At 39.4% G+C, this 19865-nt stretch overlaps 1 protein-coding gene across 1 annotated transcript; it reads left to right on the plus strand.

The window, feature by feature from the left end:
• The first annotated feature begins 5321 nt into the window (after positions 1 to 5321).
• On the plus strand, positions 5322 to 18583 carry LOC146769252 (uncharacterized). The gene is made up of 2 exons (XM_085640506.1): positions 5322 to 5431; positions 10277 to 18583. Exon 2 carries the CDS (start codon positions 10320 to 10322, stop codon positions 16782 to 16784), a length of 6465 nt encoding a protein of 2154 aa, XP_085496632.1. The 5' UTR covers positions 5322 to 5431; positions 10277 to 10319; the 3' UTR covers positions 16785 to 18583.
• Positions 18584 to 19865: the final 1282 nt, after the last annotated feature.

Here is a 19865-nt window from a genome sequence, read left to right on the forward strand (position 1 = left end):
TGTGCAGTCTTACTATAGCGCCAACCGACGCTGTGGTGTGCAAGACAGGTATGCTGTCGGGAGGATGTGATGACATCTCCTACATCGTTGTGGACTTTCGCAACCCACTTGGGATTTATTTTTTCACCACAGTTTAAGAGCAAGTACACGGCGCCTCACTGAAGGAATATGCATTGCACCACAAGATCCAGAAGGCTATGTCAGTAGCTACGCCCACTGAGGCGGGGAATAGGATATTTAAAATTTGGTGTAATGAACCACGCTGTGACTTTGTTTCCCGTGATGCCCCTGATGAAGTGTTTTCACGAAACGCGTTGGGTGAGGCCTTTACTGCAGCGAGACACAGCGAATGCTTTGGGGAACGTGTTCCTTCCAACGAATAAACAGCGTAAACCAACTTACCTGTGTGGGCCTTCTCTCTGCAGGCAACTGTTTGAATGGATATTAGCGGCCCAGCCTGAGCCGCGAGAAGGCACCGCTGCGCTTCTGTGCCGTCTTACTATAGCGCCAACCGACGCTGTGGTGTGCAAGACAGGTATGCTGTCGGGAGGATGTGATGACATCTCCTACATCGTTGTGGACTTTCGCAACCCACTTGGGATTTATTTTTTCACCACAGTTTAAGAGCAAGTACACGGCGCCTCACTGAAGGAATATGCATTGCACCACAAGATCCAGAAGGCTATGTCAGTAGCTACGCCCACTGAGGCGGGGAATAGGATATTTAAAATTTGGTGTAATGAACCACGCTGTGACTTTGTTTCCCGTGATGCCCCTGATGAAGTGTTTTCACGAAACGCGTTGGGCGAGGCCTTTACTGCAGCGAGACACAGCGAATGCTTTGGGGAACGTGTTCCTTCCAACGAATAAACAGCGTAAACCAACTTACCTGTGTGGGCCTTCTCTCTGCAGGCAACTGTTTGAATGGATATTAGCGGCCCAGCCTGAGCCGCGAGAAGGCACCGCTGCGCTTCTGTGCAGTCTTACTATAGCGCCAACCGACGCTGTGGTGTGCAAGACAGGTATGCTGTCGGGAGGATGTGATGACATCTCCTACATCGTTGTGGACTTTCGCAACCCACTTGGGATTTATTTTTTCACCACAGTTTAAGAGCAAGTACACGGCGCCTCACTGAAGGAATATGCATTGCACCACAAGATCCAGAAGGCTATGTCAGTAGCTACGCCCACTGAGGCGGGGAATAGGATATTTAAAATTTGGTGTAATGAACCACGCTGTGACTTTGTTTCCCGTGATGCCCCTGATGAAGTGTTTTCACGAAACGCGTTGGGCGAGGCCTTTACTGCAGCGAGACACAGCGAATGCTTTGGGGAACGTGTTCCTTCCAACGAATAAACAGCGTAAACCAACTTACCTGTGTGGGCCTTCTCTCTGCAGGCAACTGTTTGAATGGATATTAGCGGCCCAGCCTGAGCCGCGAGAAGGCACCGCTGCGCTTCTGTGCAGTCTTACTATAGCGCCAACCGACGCTGTGGTGTGCAAGACAGGTATGCTGTCGGGAGGATGTGATGACATCTCCTACATCGTTGTGGACTTTCGCAACCCACTTGGGATTTATTTTTTCACCACAGTTTAAGAGCAAGTACACGGCGCCTCACTGAAGGAATATGCATTGCACCACAAGATCCAGAAGGCTATGTCAGTAGCTACGCCCACTGAGGCGGGGAATAGGATATTTAAAATTTGGTGTAATGAACCACGCTGTGACTTTGTTTCCCGTGATGCCCCTGATGAAGTGTTTTCACGAAACGCGTTGGGCGAGGCCTTTACTGCAGCGAGACACAGCGAATGCTTTGGGGAACGTGTTCCTTCCAACGAATAAACAGCGTAAACCAACTTACCTGTGTGGGCCTTCTCTCTGCAGGCAACTGTTTGAATGGATATTAGCGGCCCAGCCTGAGCCGCGAGAAGGCACCGCTGCGCTTCTGTGCAGTCTTACTATAGCGCCAACCGACGCTGTGGTGTGCAAGACAGGTATGCTGTCGGGAGGATGTGATGACATCTCCTACATCGTTGTGGACTTTCGCAACCCACTTGGGATTTATTTTTTCACCACAGTTTAAGAGCAAGTACACGGCGCCTCACTGAAGGAATATGCATTGCACCACAAGATCCAGAAGGCTATGTCAGTAGCTACGCCCACTGAGGCGGGGAATAGGATATTTAAAATTTGGTGTAATGAACCACGCTGTGACTTTGTTTCCCGTGATGCCCCTGATGAAGTGTTTTCACGAAACGCGTTGGGCGAGGCCTTTACTGCAGCGAGACACAGCGAATGCTTTGGGGAACGTGTTCCTTCCAACGAATAAACAGCGTAAACCAACTTACCTGTGTGGGCCTTCTCTCTGCAGGCAACTGTTTGAATGGATATTAGCGGCCCAGCCTGAGCCGCGAGAAGGCACCGCTGCGCTTCTGTGCAGTCTTACTATAGCGCCAACCGACGCTGTGGTGTGCAAGACAGGTATGCTGTCGGGAGGATGTGATGACATCTCCTACATCGTTGTGGACTTTCGCAACCCACTTGGGATTTATTTTTTCACCACAGTTTAAGAGCAAGTACACGGCGCCTCACTGAAGGAATATGCATTGCACCACAAGATCCAGAAGGCTATGTCAGTAGCTACGCCCACTGAGGCGGGGAATAGGATATTTAAAATTTGGTGTAATGAACCACGCTGTGACTTTGTTTCCCGTGATGCCCCTGATGAAGTGTTTTCACGAAACGCGTTGGGCGAGGCCTTTACTGCAGCGAGACACAGCGAATGCTTTGGGGAACGTGTTCCTTCCAACGAATAAACAGCGTAAACCAACTTACCTGTGTGGGCCTTCTCTCTGCAGGCAACTGTTTGAATGGATATTAGCGGCCCAGCCTGAGCCGCGAGAAGGCACCGCTGCGCTTCTGTGCAGTCTTACTATAGCGCCAACCGACGCTGTGGTGTGCAAGACAGGTATGCTGTCGGGAGGATGTGATGACATCTCCTACATCGTTGTGGACTTTCGCAACCCACTTGTGATTTATTTTTTCACCACAGTTTAAGAGCAAGTACACGGCGCCTCACTGAAGGAATATGCATTGCACCACAAGATCCAGAAGGCTATGTCAGTAGCTACGCCCACTGAGGCGGGGAATAGGATATTTAAAATTTGGTGTAATGAACCACGCTGTGACTTTGTTTCCCGTGATGCCCCTGATGAAGTGTTTTCACGAAACGCGTTGGGCGAGGCCTTTACTGCAGCGAGACACAGCGAATGCTTTGGGGAACGTGTTCCTTCCAACGAATAAACAGCGTAAACCAACTTACCTGTGTGGGCCTTCTCTCTGCAGGCAACTGTTTGAATGGATATATATATATATATATATATATATATATATATATATATATATATATATATATATATATATATATATTACCTACTGGCGGTCGCCAGTAGGTAGTTATAGTTAGGACCACGTTTCCATAGGAAAACCTCAACATTCTATTTTGAATAACTTTGGCGCCGGTCGACGAATCCTCGCGAATTTCTCAAAATAGGTGGGGCGCTACGCTCCGCTCCTACCCTGAAAGTCTCGGGGGGATTCGTCAAGCGGGGGCTGAGATAAAAGGGGGGTCCCAAAACGCGTTTTTCCCATGCATTTTTCCATAGGACCTTTAGAACGAGCTACAGCCCGAACGGCTGAACAGAATTACTAGAAATTTGGCAGAGAGGTAGTCCGTAGGTCAAGGAAGTGCCTTTTGTAGGTTTGGTGTAAATCAGTTCAGTTGATTTTGAGAAAATAGCCTTTAAATCAATATATATATCTGAGCCAGCTTACGGTACGCTTACCGTACGCTTACGGTAAGCGTACGGTGGCGTGCGCGAGCGCGATTCTGATTGGCTCTTAGATCTTAGTAAACATTCGAATCGGCCGAAACCAGGAAGCGGCGGCCGCCATTTTGTGTATTTCACTCTGAAAAAAAAGAGTGAAAACAAGGAAAGGGGGCAATGAGGAGAGTTACAGACCCCCTAACAATTGTAAGGGGGTCAAAGAAGGACAGAAAAGTACAAAAAAAACATTTATTGATTTTAAAAAAAATCACGGGGTACGCGTACGGTAAGCTCACGGTAAGCGTACGGTAAAAAAAATAAAAATAAATAAATGAAAATCAGATTTAAGAGTTTAGAAATTAGGGAGCTCTAAAAAGAGCTGTTGTGTTTATGGAGTCATTTTTTTAGTGGTACCTACAAGTAAGTACCGATGCAGAGTCTAAGGTTCAAGAGGAAGACTCTGTTCCCTTCATCATTGAAGTGCACACCATCTCCTCTATAAATGTCTTGCATGTCGTAACGCAAGTTGTTGTGGTAAATGGCACCCATACCATAGTCACGGAGGAAAGCAGAAACAGATTTGTTGACGTGCTTTCTTGCTTTGTCAATCTGTGGACAGAAATGATTGGACCAGTTCCATTTTTGCCTTTGGCATATGTTGGAAAACACAAAGGCAGTTTTAGGGAAAAGTGAAAACAGTTGTGCAAAGGTGTCCTTCATAAGCATTTCCAGACCTACCCCAGTCAAAGTGCCTAGGTCATTGCCACCACAGTGCACTATTATGAGGTCAGGGTGTTGGATTTGCATGAAGGATTTCACCAATGGCATCAATTGGTGCCACTTTAACCCTCTCTGACCAATCCATTTAATGTCTACATTTGGCAAAGCAAGGTCTCTCACCATATCTGTTTTCTCTGCAAACTTTTCACTCCAGAAGACATAGCTGTGCCCTACAATCCACACTGTGAACATCTTCAAAGGAGAACTGGATGCACTCAGGAGGTGTCTTTCAGTAGAATGGCAATATGAAAAGAAAGACAGTTTGGAAATGGAGGCATACATATTTTTTACAAAACAAAAAGAACTGATTGGCTGTTTCATACCATTCTAGAAAAAAAACTAGGCTGTATGTGAAAATTAATAGAAGCATGTTTTGTATTGGTACAAAAAAATGTGTAACCAAAGAACAGTACTATGGATTTGCAGTTAGGTTTGAAAAGTCAAGCACTCTTGCTCTGTGGAATTGAAACATTGTGTGTCGAACTTCTGACCTAACTGCACACAGCAGTGTTCCATGAGCTGTTGCTATGGTAGCAGGCAGAAGTCAAGTTGGGGGAAGGGTACTAGGCAGAAGTCAAGTTGGGGGCAGGGTACTTTTGGAAAAGGGTTGGTTTTCAACCAATAGAAATGTGTCATTACATTTGAAAAAAAGGGGGAAGCACTGAGATTTGAAACTTACATGTATATGTGTGGAAAAATAGAGGGAAAGTTTGCCATTATCTGGTTCTGCTGAGAGGAGAGAGGTGTACAGAACAGAGATCCTGGCTCTGATAATCTGCTGTTTGAGTGACACATTTCTTTCACAACTAACTAATTTTAAAGGTGAGTTTACAGTTTGAGAGGGGATGTATGTGGTAACTTAAGAAATGAATAATAGAAATGGGAATTGTTTTTGTTGTAGTTACACATGGTGGATTCATAATGTGTCAGTCTGTAAAAGAGATTTTCACTTGGCCCGAAAAAAAAAGAGCAGTAAGTGTGCTTTCAAATTGGCAAAGAAATTTCGTTTTGGCACTAATGTGAAAACATGACTCTGTGTGCATAGAAGAATTATAGGCAGAAATGTATTGCGTCTTGCTCTGGTGATTTCACAGTTGCAGTAGATGGAAAAGAGGAGCGAATATTTGGGGGAAGAAGCAGAGGTTTAGCACACACCCATGTGCTTGCCATGTATAGTCATGCACAGTAATTAGAAGCGAGTGGGGTTTTCAGGTTTAAGTCTGTAATGCAAATACATTCAGCATCACTAAGGCTGGTTGCCCCTGCTGGAGTGTAGGCAGTCACAGAGAATACACACGGTGGTGGTCTGAAAAAAAAACAGCTTGGACATGTGCATTTAAATAAATTTAAAAAAAAGGTTTCAGAATGTGTCAGTCTGTAAAAGTGATTTCAAAGTGTAAAAAGAGATTTTCACTTGCCCCCGAAAAAAAAAGAGCAGTAAGTGTGCTTTCAAATTGGCAAAGAAATTTCGTTTTGGGACTAATGTGAAAACATGACTCTGTGTGCATAGAAGAATTATAGGCAGAAATGTATTGCGTCTTGCTCTGGTGATTTCACAGTTGCAGTAGATGGAAAAGAGGAGCGAATTTTTGGGGGAAGAAGCAGAGGTTTAGCACACACCCATGTGCTTGCCATGTATAGTCATGCACAGTAATTAGAAGCGAGTGGGGTTTTCAGGTTTAAGTCTGTAATGCAAATACATTCAGCATCACTAAGGCTGGTTGCCCCTGCTGGAGTGTAGGCAGTCACAGAGAATACACACGGTGGTGGTCTGAAAAAAAAACAGCTTGGACATGTGCATTTAAATAAATTTAAAAAAAAGGTTTCAGAATGTGTCAGTCTGTAAAAGTGATTTCAAAGTGTAAAAAGAGATTTTCACTTGGCCCGAAAAAAAAAGAGCAGTAAGTGTGCTTTCAAATTGGCAAAGAAATTTCGTTTTGGCACTAATGTGAAAACATGACTCTGTGTGCATAGAAGAATTATAGGCAGAAATGTATTGCGTCTTGCTCTGGTGATTTCACAGTTGCAGTAGATGGAAAAGAGGAGCGAATTTTTGGGGGAAGAAGCAGAGGTTTAGCACACACCCATGTGCTTGCCATGTATAGTCATGCACAGTAATTAGAAGCGAGTGGGGTTTTCAGGTTTAAGTCTGTAATGCAAATACATTCAGCATCACTAAGGCTGGTTGCCCCTGCTGGAGTGTAGGCAGTCACAGAGAATGCACACGGTGGTGGTCTGAAAAAAAAACTGCTTGGACATGTGCATTTAAATAAATTTAAAAAAAAAGGTTTCAGAATGTGTCAGTCTGTAAAAGTGATTTCAAATTGAAAAAAGAGATATACACTTGCCCCCGAAAAAAAAAGAGCAGTAAGTGTGCTTTCAAATTGGCAAAGAAATTTCGTTTTGGCACTAATGTGAAAACATGACTCTGTGTGCATAGAAGAATTATAGGCAGAAATGTATTGCGTCTTGCTCTGGTGATTTCACAGTTGCAGTAGATGGAAAAGAGGAGCGAATTTTTGGGGGAAGAAGCAGAGGTTTAGCACACACCCATGTGCTTGCCATGTATAGTCATGCACAGTAATTAGAAGCGAGTGGGGTTTTCAGGTTTAAGTCTGTAATGCAAATACATTCAGCATCACTAAGGCTGGTTGCCCCTGCTGGAGTGTAGGCAGTCACAGAGAATACACACGGTGGTGGTCTGAAAAAAAAACAGCTTGGACATGTGCATTTAAATAAATTTAAAAAAAAGGTTTCAGAATGTGTCAGTCTGTAAAAGTGATTTCAAAGTGTAAAAAGAGATTTTCACTTGGCCCGAAAAAAAAAGAGCAGTAAGTGTGCTTTCAAATTGGCAAAGAAATTTCGTTTTGGCACTAATGTGAAAACATGACTCTGTGTGCATAGAAGAATTATAGGCAGAAATGTATTGCGTCTTGCTCTGGTGATTTCACAGTTGCAGTAGATGGAAAAGAGGAGCGAATTTTTGGGGGAAGAAGCAGAGGTTTAGCACACACCCATGTGCTTGCCATGTATAGTCATGCACAGTAATTAGAAGCGAGTGGGGTTTTCAGGTTTAAGTCTGTAATGCAAAAACATTCAGCATCACTAAGGCTGGTTGCCCCTGCTGGAGTGTAGGCAGTCACAGAGAATACACACGGTGGTGGTCTGAAAAAAAAACAGCTTGGACATGTGCATTTAAATAAATTTAAAAAAAAAGGTTTCAGAATGTGTCAGTCTGTAAAAGTGATTTCAAAGTGTAAAAAGAGATTTTCACTTGGCCCGAAAAAAAAAGAGCAGTAAGTGTGCTTTCAAATTGGCAAAGAAATTTCGTTTTGGCACTAATGTGAAAACATGACTATGTGTGCATAGAAGAATTATAGGCAGAAATGTATTGCGTCTTGCTCTGGTGATTTCACAGTTGCAGTAGATGGAAAAGAGGAGCGAATTTTTGGGGGAAGAAGCAGAGGTTTAGCACACACCCATGTGCTTGCCATGTATAGTCATGCACAGTAATTAGAAGCGAGTGGGGTTTTCAGGTTTAAGTCTGTAATGCAAATACATTCAGCATCACTAAGGCTGGTTGCCCCTGCTGGAGTGTAGGCAGTCACAGAGAATACACACGGTGGTGGTCTGAAAAAAAAACAGCTTGGACATGTGCATTTAAATAAATTTTAAAAAAAGGTTTCAGAATGTGTCAGTCTGTAAAAGTGATTTCAAAGTGTAAAAAGAGATTTTCACTTGGCCCGAAAAAAAAAGAGCAGTAAGTGTGCTTTCAAATTGGCAAAGAAATTTCGTTTTGGCACTAATGTGAAAACATGACTCTGTGTGCATAGAAGAATTATAGGCAGAAATGTATTGCGTCTTGCTCTGGTGATTTCACAGTTGCAGTAGATGGAAAAGAGGAGCGAATTTTTGGGGGAAGAAGCAGAGGTTTAGCACACACCCATGTGCTTGCCATGTATAGTCATGCACAGTAATTAGAAGCGAGTGGGGTTTTCAGGTTTAAGTCTGTAATGCAAATACATTCAGCATCACTAAGGCTGGTTGCCCCTGCTGGAGTGTAGGCAGTCACAGAGAATACACACGGTGGTGGTCTGAAAAAAAAACAGCTTGGACATGTGCATTTAAATAAATTTAAAAAAAAAGGTTTCAGAATGTGTCAGTCTGTAAAAGTGATTTCAAAGTGTAAAAAGAGATTTTCACTTGGCCCGAAAAAAAAAGAGCAGTAAGTGTGCTTTCAAATTGGCAAAGAAATTTCGTTTTGGCACTAATGTGAAAACATGACTCTGTGTGCATAGAAGAATTATAGGCAGAAATGTATTGCGTCTTGCTCTGGTGATTTCACAGTTGCAGTAGATGGAAAAGAGGAGCGAATTTTTGGGGGAAGAAGCAGAGGTTTAGCACACACCCATGTGCTTGCCATGTATAGTCATGCACAGTAATTAGAAGCGAGTGGGGTTTTCAGGTTTAAGTCTGTAATGCAAATACATTCAGCATCACTAAGGCTGGTTGCCCCTGCTGGAGTGTAGGCAGTCACAGAGAATGCACACGGTGGTGGTCTGAAAAAAAAACTGCTTGGACATGTGCATTTAAATAAATTTAAAAAAAAAGGTTTCAGAATGTGTCAGTCTGTAAAAGTGATTTCAAATTGAAAAAAGAGATATACACTTGCCCCCGAAAAAAAAAGAGCAGTAAGTGTGCTTTCAAATTGGCAAAGAAATTTCGTTTTGGCACTAATGTGAAAACATGACTCTGTGTGCATAGAAGAATTATAGGCAGAAATGTATTGCGTCTTGCTCTGGTGATTTCACAGTTGCAGTAGATGGAAAAGAGGAGCGAATTTTTGGGGGAAGAAGCAGAGGTTTAGCACACACCCATGTGCTTGCCATGTATAGTCATGCACAGTAATTAGAAGCGAGTGGGGTTTTCAGGTTTAAGTCTGTAATGCAAATACATTCAGCATCACTAAGGCTGGTTGCCCCTGCTGGAGTGTAGGCAGTCACAGAGAATACACACGGTGGTGGTCTGAAAAAAAAACAGCTTGGACATGTGCATTTAAATAAATTTAAAAAAAAAGGTTTCAGAATGTGTCAGTCTGTAAAAGTGATTTCAAAGTGTAAAAAGAGATTTTCACTTGGCCCGAAAAAAAAAAGAGCAGTAAGTGTGCTTTCAAATTGGCAAAGAAATTTCGTTTTGGCACTAATGTGAAAACATGACTCTGTGTGCATAGAAGAATTATAGGCAGAAATGTATTGCGTCTTGCTCTGGTGATTTCACAGTTGCAGTAGATGGAAAAGAGGAGCGAATTTTTGGGGGAAGAAGCAGAGGTTTAGCACACACCCATGTGCTTGCCATGTATAGTCATGCACAGTAATTAGAAGCGAGTGGGGTTTTCAGGTTTAAGTCTGTAATGCAAATACATTCAGCATCACTAAGGCTGGTTGCCCCTGCTGGAGTGTAGGCAGTCACAGAGAATACACACGGTGGTGGTCTGAAAAAAAAACAGCTTGGTTTCATAATGTGACAGTTTGTTATACAGATTTTCACTTGCCCAAAAAAAAAGAGGAGTTTGTGTGCATTCAAATTGGCAAAGAAATTTCGTTTTGTGACTATTGTGAAAAGAAATGTAGTAATATATTTAAATACAATAAAGAATTTTTTTTTTAGTTTTTTTGCAGGTATTGCTGAAGAACAGTGAACAAAATTTAAGATGCCTACAAAATCTCGAGTTCAAAAAACGCTAAAAAAAAAACTATATTTGAGGACAACTGGAGGACCAAAGTTAGTAGAAGATGCTGATGTTGGGAAAAAGAAAAAATCTTCTGGTAAGCAAAAAAGACAATTCCTAAACAAAATATTGAAAACAAACAAAAATGTACAAAATGTCTGTTCTCGGAAAAATGTAACAAAACCTACAGAACAGCAAAAAATTGAGGATTTAGTTAATGCAAATATACCTTCTGCAATTGAAAAGTTTAACATAAACAGAAAAACAGCATTTAAAGAGATACGTAGAAAAATGTTTCAGAGAAGAGTTATGTCCAATTTGATAAAGGATATAAAGAAATATAAGCAAAAGGCTAAATATTATAAGAGAAAAAAAGAAATTGAAGCCATTGCAGCAAAGGCATTAGAATTAAAAAGGAAACTATTCATATTAATTTTGAATAGGATGCGTACATTAGATAAAATGGTTAATGTACTGAAATCACAAAGCAAAAGCAAAAGAGTAGTGAACAGAACAAATTTTTGTAAAGTGTTTTTAGGAAAGTGGATGCATAGCTCAAGTAGTGAACCTTTTTTTAATGAAGAGAGCTATTTTCAAAGTAATAGTTTGCTGCATGCAGTTGACACCAGAGGTCGTTCATACGAAGTAAAAAATGGTTGCATAATGGAGAAGGAGATAATGGTTCCAAGAGATGAGGTACAAGTGATGGCAGATGAGGCAATGGGGAGACGTCCTAAAGCCCCAGTGTACACTTGGAATTGTAGTAGTATTTGCACTGTGCGTCAGGAATCTATTGACAGATTTCGAGAGTTTCTAAGAGAATATAGTAAAAAAAGTGTAAAACAAAAGATTAAGGTGCTTCAAAGTCTGGATCCATGCAGAGTGAGAGAGAATACTGGTTTGCAGGGTCATTCTCTTGCTTGTCTATCTAGAAAAGTGTGCAATAGTGTTTTCCATCATTTTAGGATGCTGGCTGTTCATCATACTGAAATGAGAAAGTTTGTGAGACGGTTGTATTTTGCCAAAAGTCCAGCAATAAAGTTAAATGAATTGAATAGGGCTCTGTTCCGAGGAACGGTATCAGATGTAGAGAAGGTTGTTGATGAAATTCAGTTTTGTTACTTTGGTCCTGAACAAAACAGTGCAGAGAAGGACACAGTAAATGAGGCAGAAGTGGAAGAGAATGTAGAACCTTGTGTAAGTAAGACATTTAATGATCACATAACAAAATTTGCAATAGTCTCTAATGAAAGACCAAATGTTACTTGTATTTGTTGCCGCAGAACTCATTATAGAAAACAAACTAGGAATGTTGATCTCTACAGAAAGAGTGAAAATGAAGATAATTATAAGTGGATGGATTTTGCAACATATATATTTCTTGAAAATTGTTTTGAATTGGGTGAAGATCAGCGTATTTGTAAATACTGCTACAACAAGTTAGAGGAAAATAGAATGCCGACCAGAGCTGTACATAATAATTTAGAATTGGATGCTATTCCTGCTGAACTTTCTGAATTAAATACATATGAGTCTATACTCATTCAATGTGTTCATCCGTTCCAGACCATAGTACGTATGGAGCCCAAAACTGGTAAATTACCTCCTTCAGATTTAGTGAGAGGTTTAAAAGGTAGAGTGGTGTATTTGCCCTTGGATTTGAAAAAAAATATGGAAACTATTGATGCGGATACTTTGGAAACTGAACCATTAATTATTCTGGTTAATGGTGTACCTACAAAGAATAAGAAGATTTGGCAGGAGCTGGTAGATGTGCGGAAAGTACAAAGAGCAAATTTGTATTTGAAAAAAAATAACAAATGGTATGAATCAATTTATATAGTAGAAGAAGAAGAAGAAGAAGATTTACAAGGAGATACAGAAACACCAAGTGGACAAATTGAAAAAGTGGACAAGTCAAAGGAAGAAGAAATTTATGAACATTTTAGCATACATCCTCTCCATTCGAAAGAAGTTATGGGAGACAATATTGATCTCTTTCAGATGAAGAAAGCAAAAGGAAATCCCGTGAGTGTATGGGAGGAGAGCTTGGAAGCTCGATGTTTTCCCCAGCTGTTTCCTAAAGGAAAAGGAGGACGATACGATGAACGTCCGGAACAGATTCCAGCTTCTGAGTATCGGACTACAAGACTATATGCTGAAGATCCCAGATTTCGACAAAGTATCCCTTATTTGTTCCATCTTTTATTTGAAAGCGACTTGTCTGCACTGTCTTATGCAGTAAATCACATTTTAAAAAGTGGAGTACATTTACAAAATGTGTCTGCTAAGGATTTTATGGAGAAAGTGCAGCACCGAGATGATCATTTGGAAACACAACTGATCAATCTGATGGCTTGTCAGCGTGGGACAAATGAATATTGGTACCGACGCCATGGTGAACTAAAATGCATGTTACGCAATTTAGGAACACCAACATGGTTCCTTACCCTAAGCTGCGCCGAGTACGCTTGGGATGATTTACTGGATTTTCTACGAGAGGCCAATTCAAACATTGAAAACATCGAATACAAGACAGCAGGAGAACTGTGCTCATTGGATCCGGTTAATGTTTGCAGATATTTCAATCATAGATTTGAGGCTATGATGTCCTTCATCTGCAATAAAAAAAATCCACCCCTTGGAGAAGTAGTGGATTTCTTTTGGAGAAAAGAGTACCAGGCAAGAGGTGCTCCTCATATTCATATGCTGCTGTGGATCAAGGATGCCCCAAAGTTTGGAACAGATACTGATGAAGCAGTGTTATCTTACATTGAAGAATATGCAACATGTGCTATACCTAAAAGCACAGAAGAGTACAAGTTAAAGGAGCAAGTTCTACGTTTCCAAAGTCATCGGTGTGGAAAATACTGTCGACGGAAATACAAGAGCAAAGAAAAATACTACACTAAATGTCGATTTGGATTTCCTAGACCTGTTCTTACAAATGGAAGAGTCAACAGTTTTATGTCAGCTGTGAGACATACTATCACAAGAAAATCACCTAAGAATACCTACAACCTTAAAAGAAAAGAAGAATCAAAAAATATAAATGACTACAACCCAGTCATTTTATCCATGTGGAACGCTAACATGGATATACAGTATGTTGCTGACAATTCCATTGCTGTTGCTCGATATGTAACGTCTTACATTACGAAATCAGAAAAAACAGAATTGAAGGAAATGTGGGAAGAGATTTCTCACGAGAAGACTGTCAGTAAGAAGCTGTACAGTTTCAGTTTGAAGATGTTATCGCATCGAGAAATTGGATCCTACGAATGTTCAGATAGATTATCTTCTGCAAGTCTCTACTCGAAGTCAAGAAGAATAATTTGGGCAAGTTTAGGCCTTGCAGCAATGAGAAATCGGGTACTGAAATCTGTTGGAGAAATTGAATATTTGGCACAGTTCGAACCTGAAAGTACAGATATATTGAAAACAAACATGTTGGACACATATTATCCCAAGAGAAGTCATCATCTGGAGAACATGTGTCTCTATGAAGTGCTGCAGAACTACATTTATTCACGGAAAGCTGCAGAAGACATCAATAATGGAAAATATAAAGTCGTTGGTGAAGAAGGATGTTTGGTGAAGCAAACCAAAGGAAGTTTGATAAATCACCGGAAGCTGAGTTGCGACACTACCGACAAGAAAGAATTTTACTACTTGGCTCTTTTACAGTTGTTTAAACCATGGCGTTCAGAGGATGAACTACTGGGAGAATTCCAGAGCTATGAAGATTCTTTTAATGCTTGCAAAGACAGCATACAATGCAGTACATTCTCAACTTATCTGCAAATGTTAAATGAAGAAATTGAACAGGAAACTACAATTGCAGCAGAAATTGCTAGAGACAGTTCTCAGGACAGCCAAAGTTCAGGAACATACAGTCAAGATCCCCTAGGACAACCAATCGTTGAAAATGAAGCATCAATAGCCATGAATGAAGTGGAAACGGCTATGAATCAAGCTCAAGAAGCATTTATAGACTTAGAAAATTTGGAAAGACAACTGAATCAAGAGCAGCAACAAATTTATGAAGAGATCAAAAACAAAATTGATCACGGATTTCTACATGAAAAAAAAGAGTGCTCATGCACATCATTTCATCCAATCAGGATGTATGTAAGCGGACAAGCTGGCACTGGAAAAAGTTTCCTAATTAAAGTCATCAGAAGCTACCTAAAGCAAAAAACAGATTCTACTTTGTCTTGTGTGGTTACTGCTCCAACTGGGTTAGCAGCATATAACATAAAAGGAATCACCTTACATCGTTTGCTAATGTTACCAGTGGAGCATGAGAACAAAATACAATTCAACAAGCTAACTGGAGAAGCATGCTTGGAAGTTTCAAGAGTATTGAAGAAGATGCAAGTTCTCATTATTGATGAGGTGAGCATGGTATCAAACTTAATGCTTGCCTTTGTGCATTTAAGAATGCAGCAAATTTTGAAGACAGACTATGACGTGTTATTTGGTGGAAAACACGTCATCGTTTTTGGGGATCTTTTGCAACTTACTCCGGTTAAAGGACAACCAGTGTTTAATACTGTGACACATGAAGACACGAAGAAGTCATTGGGAAGCATCGGTAATACAAATATTTGGTCCTTCTTTGAGTACAAGGAACTTACAACTAATATGAGGCAAGCAAACGATGAAGAATATGGAAGTATTCTGAAAGATATCAGGATTGGACTACTCACAGAAGCTGGCAAAAAAGCATTACAGACTCGGCTGCTACATAATTTATTTCCAAAGGAAGAAATAGTTGCAGAGAAGATATACAAGAACATTGCAGAAAACAAAAGTGTCATCTGCTTAATGCCAACTCTACGTGAATGCTCAATATTCAATGAGGAGCTTTTGAAATTGGAAAAGGAAGAGATCATGAAATTGGAAGCAGTGGACAAAATTGAGGATGGAAGAATTACTGTCACAGTAACAGGCAAACTGAAAAATAAATTGGACTCACTAGAGAAGAACATCTCCAAAACAGCAGGATTAGAAAAAAATCTATATGTTTGCATGAACTGTAGAGTGTTTTTAAGGAGAAATTTGGATGTTGAAAAAGGCTTAGTAAATGGAGCGATGGGAAGAGTTGTGGGTTTTATTAATTATCAGAAAAAAGATGGAATTGAATGGTTAAAAATAAAATTTGATCAGATAGAGGAAGTTAAAGACATTTGTCGTTGTTCAGTTCGTTTCATGCTTGTGAAAGACTTATATGTACGTAGGAAGCAGTTTCCGTTTTCTCTAGCATATGCTGTAACTATTCACAAGTCTCAAGGATTGACTGTAGATTGTGCATTTGTGAACATTGGATCTAGTGTGTTCAAAGAAGGTATGGCATATGTTGCTTTGTCACGAGTCAAAACATTATCAGGTTTATTCATGATAGACTTCGATGACTCAAAAGTTAGTGCTGATACAAACTGTGTAAAGGAGTATAATAGATTAAGAAGAAGCTATGCTCCTCATTTAGGTCAGTATCCTGTGTTGGAGAAACGTGTAGTTTCTCGTAAAAGGAGAAATGAGAATATCTGTAATGAAGATGTAGAGAAGAGGAAAAAAAAGAGGAGTGATGTAATTGCAAGCAAAAAGAATAAGGAAAATGAAGAACAGGTTGTAGGATGTCATTTTGAAAATAGCTCTGGTGTCAACTGCTACGCAAATGTAGTGCTGAATGTTGCTTTTTATCTGGAAAGTTTGCAAGAGCAGATAATAATAAATCAGGGAAAAAGATTCTGTTCAGAGCTCAGTCTCCTTTTTCAAAAGCTGAGTAAAGATAAAACTCAAATAGAAAGTGCTACTGATATTAGAAAACTTTTAGATGTATGTTCAGGACGAACACAGTTTTCTCAAAATGAACAGCAAGATGCTCACGAATTTTTGATGTATTTTCTTCAGGTAGTGGAAGAAGAAGGAGTTCCCATTGACATTTTTTTTGGTCTCTCTTATAAATGGGAACATAGTTGTGATAATTGTTATAATATAAGTGGTTCTATTGTTGATAATGAAAGGTTTATTTATTTGACATTGCCAGAGAGTAAAACAGTCACTTTTGCAAACTTAGTTAAAGATGCTAATCATAGCATGAAATGTGGTGAGTGTAATTCTGACATGTTATCAACATTAATTTTAAGGGAATACGGACAGTATGTAATTTTAATGATGCAACGATGTAGAGCTGATGGATCAAAATTGGATACTTTAATAAAGAAGTTTACAGGACAGCAATTATCAATTTCAGGAAAAACTTTTGTAACTGTTGCAATAATTTTCCATGATGGACCTACTGTTACTTCTGGACATTACACAGTTTATCTAAAATGTGAAAAAGGATGGACACTGTGTAATGATTCCCAATTGATTTTCAAACAACGTTTGCCTTTTGATTTAGCAAATTCCTATCTAATCTTCCTGAAACCTAAATTTTAGAGAGACTTGGCAAGATCTGGACAAAATAATTTTACCATTTTACAGGATTACCATTGCAATTTTGTAGAAAAAAGATTTTTAAAATTATCATTTGGCCTAAAGGAAAGATAACCAATTGTAATGTGGACTTTTTAAATTTTTAATGCAATTTTGAAAAACCAATAATTTAGAGATTATCGGTAACTTCTGCACATTTTAAATTTTGGAATGTTATTGGACTGCCACTGGAAATTTTTTCAAAAATAATTTCAAAAATTACTATTTGGCCATGTGGAAAAGTAAGCAATTCTATTGTGGACTAAATAAATTATTCGAAAAATTTTCGTGAACCAAAATGTTACAGAGAATCGGTGAGATCTGGACAGATTAAACTTTAGAATTTTAATGGTTTTCCCTTGGAAATTTATTCCAGGGAAAGAATAAAAAATACTATTTGGCCTAAAGGAAATAAAATCAGATGTATTTTGGAGTTATTTGAGATATATTATTGTGAATGTACTTCTGAAACAAAAATATCAGACGGTATTTTAAAGAAAAAAGTATTGTTTTTAGATGACATTTTTTAAGAATAATATGCATTTCTGTAATGATAAGTTTAAGTGAGAAGAGATTCTGGGCTTTTTTAATACAATCTTTGAGATTGTTATTTTTTTTTGCCCGCTGTAAAATGATGAATGCAATTGCTTTCACAATTTATAGTGAAATGCAATATATTCTGAAAACAGCAAAAATAAGGCAAAAATATTTTTTGGGAAAAAATGTAAATATGTGTACTGTATTATAAAATGTTTTAAAAATATTAATACTTTTTTCTTTTTTTTCAGATCGATATAGAAAATTTTCGTAAACTACAACCATTTTAAAAACTATTTTTTAAAAAAACAAATGAATAAATATTTTTTTCAGTGAGTATGGTAAGTCAATAGTAATAATTGTAGTCTTTCAAGGACCTTGTAATGTGAAAAATGATTTTTAGTGTTTTTTTTAAAAAATAAAAAAAAGGTACGCTTACCGTACGCGTACGGTAAAAAAAAAAAAAAAAGTTTTTTAAAAAAAATGTAAAAAAAAGATGAAAGATAAGGTTGGCTCTTAAAAGAACCGTTGTGTTCATGCAGGGACAGAGGAAAGGAACCATGGGAAAATCATTCAAAGCTACAAATGTGCTGATCTATTTTGTTATTCACTAGGGAAACACTGGTCTCCCTATAACAAATTAGAGCTTTACAAAATGTGCAATGAATATCAACCTTCCGAAATCGAGGGTTCATTTCCAGAGGGCCAGCAAAAGGAGATTCTCCCCCCACAGATGAAGGGCTCACCTGACCTGCAGAAGAAGGAGTAAGCCCTGCAGGTGATGGTCCAGGCTGAGCTGCTGTGGATGTACTGGCTCGTCTTTCTGAAGAGTTACCTCCAAAAAGATGACCATGTGTCCTTCTGTGTACATCCTGGAGGTGTCTCTTCATGGTGTGATTCCCAAAGGAATACTTCCTGTTAGGATTACCTCTAGAAAGTACACGCTGACACAGCTTGCAAGTAACTAAGGGTGCATTCACCTTTTGCTGGCCTTCTGGAAAAGTAAAATAATCCCAAACATAAGAAGGTTTTACTTTCCTCGCTCTCTGCCTCAAGACAGTGCTGCTGGTGCTAGCCTCACTCTCAGAAGAGCTCTGCTGTTCTGCCATCGTATCCCAAAGACAAACCAGCTCCTTCTCCCAAGGGATCACAAGCAGAAATGAGGGGAATGGGTGTGGTGTAGGAGAGTTCTAGAACTGAAAGTAGTTTCAACCAATCAAAAGTTGTGTTTCAAGATCACATGACCTACCGTACGCTTACGGTACGCTTACGGTGCGCTTACGGCAAAAAGTACGCGTGCGCGTAAAAAAGACACGCGCTTGCGCACATGCGCATAACAGTCATTTCCCGGCACTTCCGCGTAACGTGCGCGTGTTGCGTAAGCGCGCACGCGTCCCGCGCGCAGTACGCGCGGCTACGCAAAGTGCGTAACTATACGCAAGCAGCGTAGATAGATTACGGACGTTGCGTAAACCGTACGCTTACCGTGAGCTTACGGTACGCGTACTATAAAAAAAAAAAAAAAAAAATCTGGAAATAAATTTTACATGTTTATTTTAAAAAAATATATATAAAAAAAATATTTAAGGATTTTAAAAATTAAAGCATAGTCTTTATAAAAGATAAGAAAATTAAAATAAAAATATGTTTGAAAAAAATGAAGAATATAAAAAAAAAATAGCATTTAAAAAACCTTGCAAATTCACTGAAAAAACCATGGGTTTCACACACGTTATAGTTAGGAATTAGCATTTAAAAAACCTTGCAAATTCACTGAAAAAACCATGGGTTTCACACACGTTATAGTTAGGAATTAGCATTTAAAAAACCTTAGAAATTCACTGAAAAAACCATAGGTTTCACACACGTTATAGTTAGGAATTAGCATTTAAAAAACCTTAGAAATTCAGTGAAAAAACCATAGGTTTCACACATGTTATAGTTAGCTGGACATTTTACTCGTAAAAAACCAATGAAATTGCCCCGTTATAGTTAGTTCAGCTAACTATAACTCGCGCGCCCGCAATGCACTGCTGATGACGTCACATATTACATCACTCATGACATGGTCAGTGACATCACTCATGACATCACTGATGACATCTCAAATGACATCACTGATGACATCACTGATGACATCATCTAGTGAATGTGTGTTATTCTGAAAATTAAATATGTTTTATATATGTATATCTCATGGTCGATGGAAGAATAAATGGGTATATAAGTGTCTAAATGGATGATTTGTTTTTGAAAAATTGATTGTGTAACTGACTGATTAAGTGTATCATAGTGAATACATGGCTTAGTGAATAATGTTTAAATATGTAAATATCTGTATCAGTCTCTCACTTTGTGTATAAGTGGCTGCATGGGTTGGTGAGTAGCTACATGGGTGCCTATTTAGGTTATTAGTTGTTTTTTTGAGTATCAGTCTGAGTGTCTGCATGGTTCGGTGGGGGGTATTACGTAGTGCATCGGTGCATGAATGAGTGACTCACTGTTTGT

Source organism: Triturus cristatus, unplaced genomic scaffold, assembly GCF_964204655.1.
Source record: "Triturus cristatus unplaced genomic scaffold, aTriCri1.1 SCAFFOLD_303, whole genome shotgun sequence".
Lineage (NCBI taxonomy): Eukaryota > Metazoa > Chordata > Amphibia > Caudata > Salamandridae > Triturus > Triturus cristatus.

Bases quoted from the DNA above. Each gene is read 5' to 3' on its own strand.
- LOC146769252 (XM_085640506.1), top strand. From the start codon at position 10,320: ATGCCTACAAAATCTCGAGTTCAAAAAACGCTAAAAAAAAAACTATAT.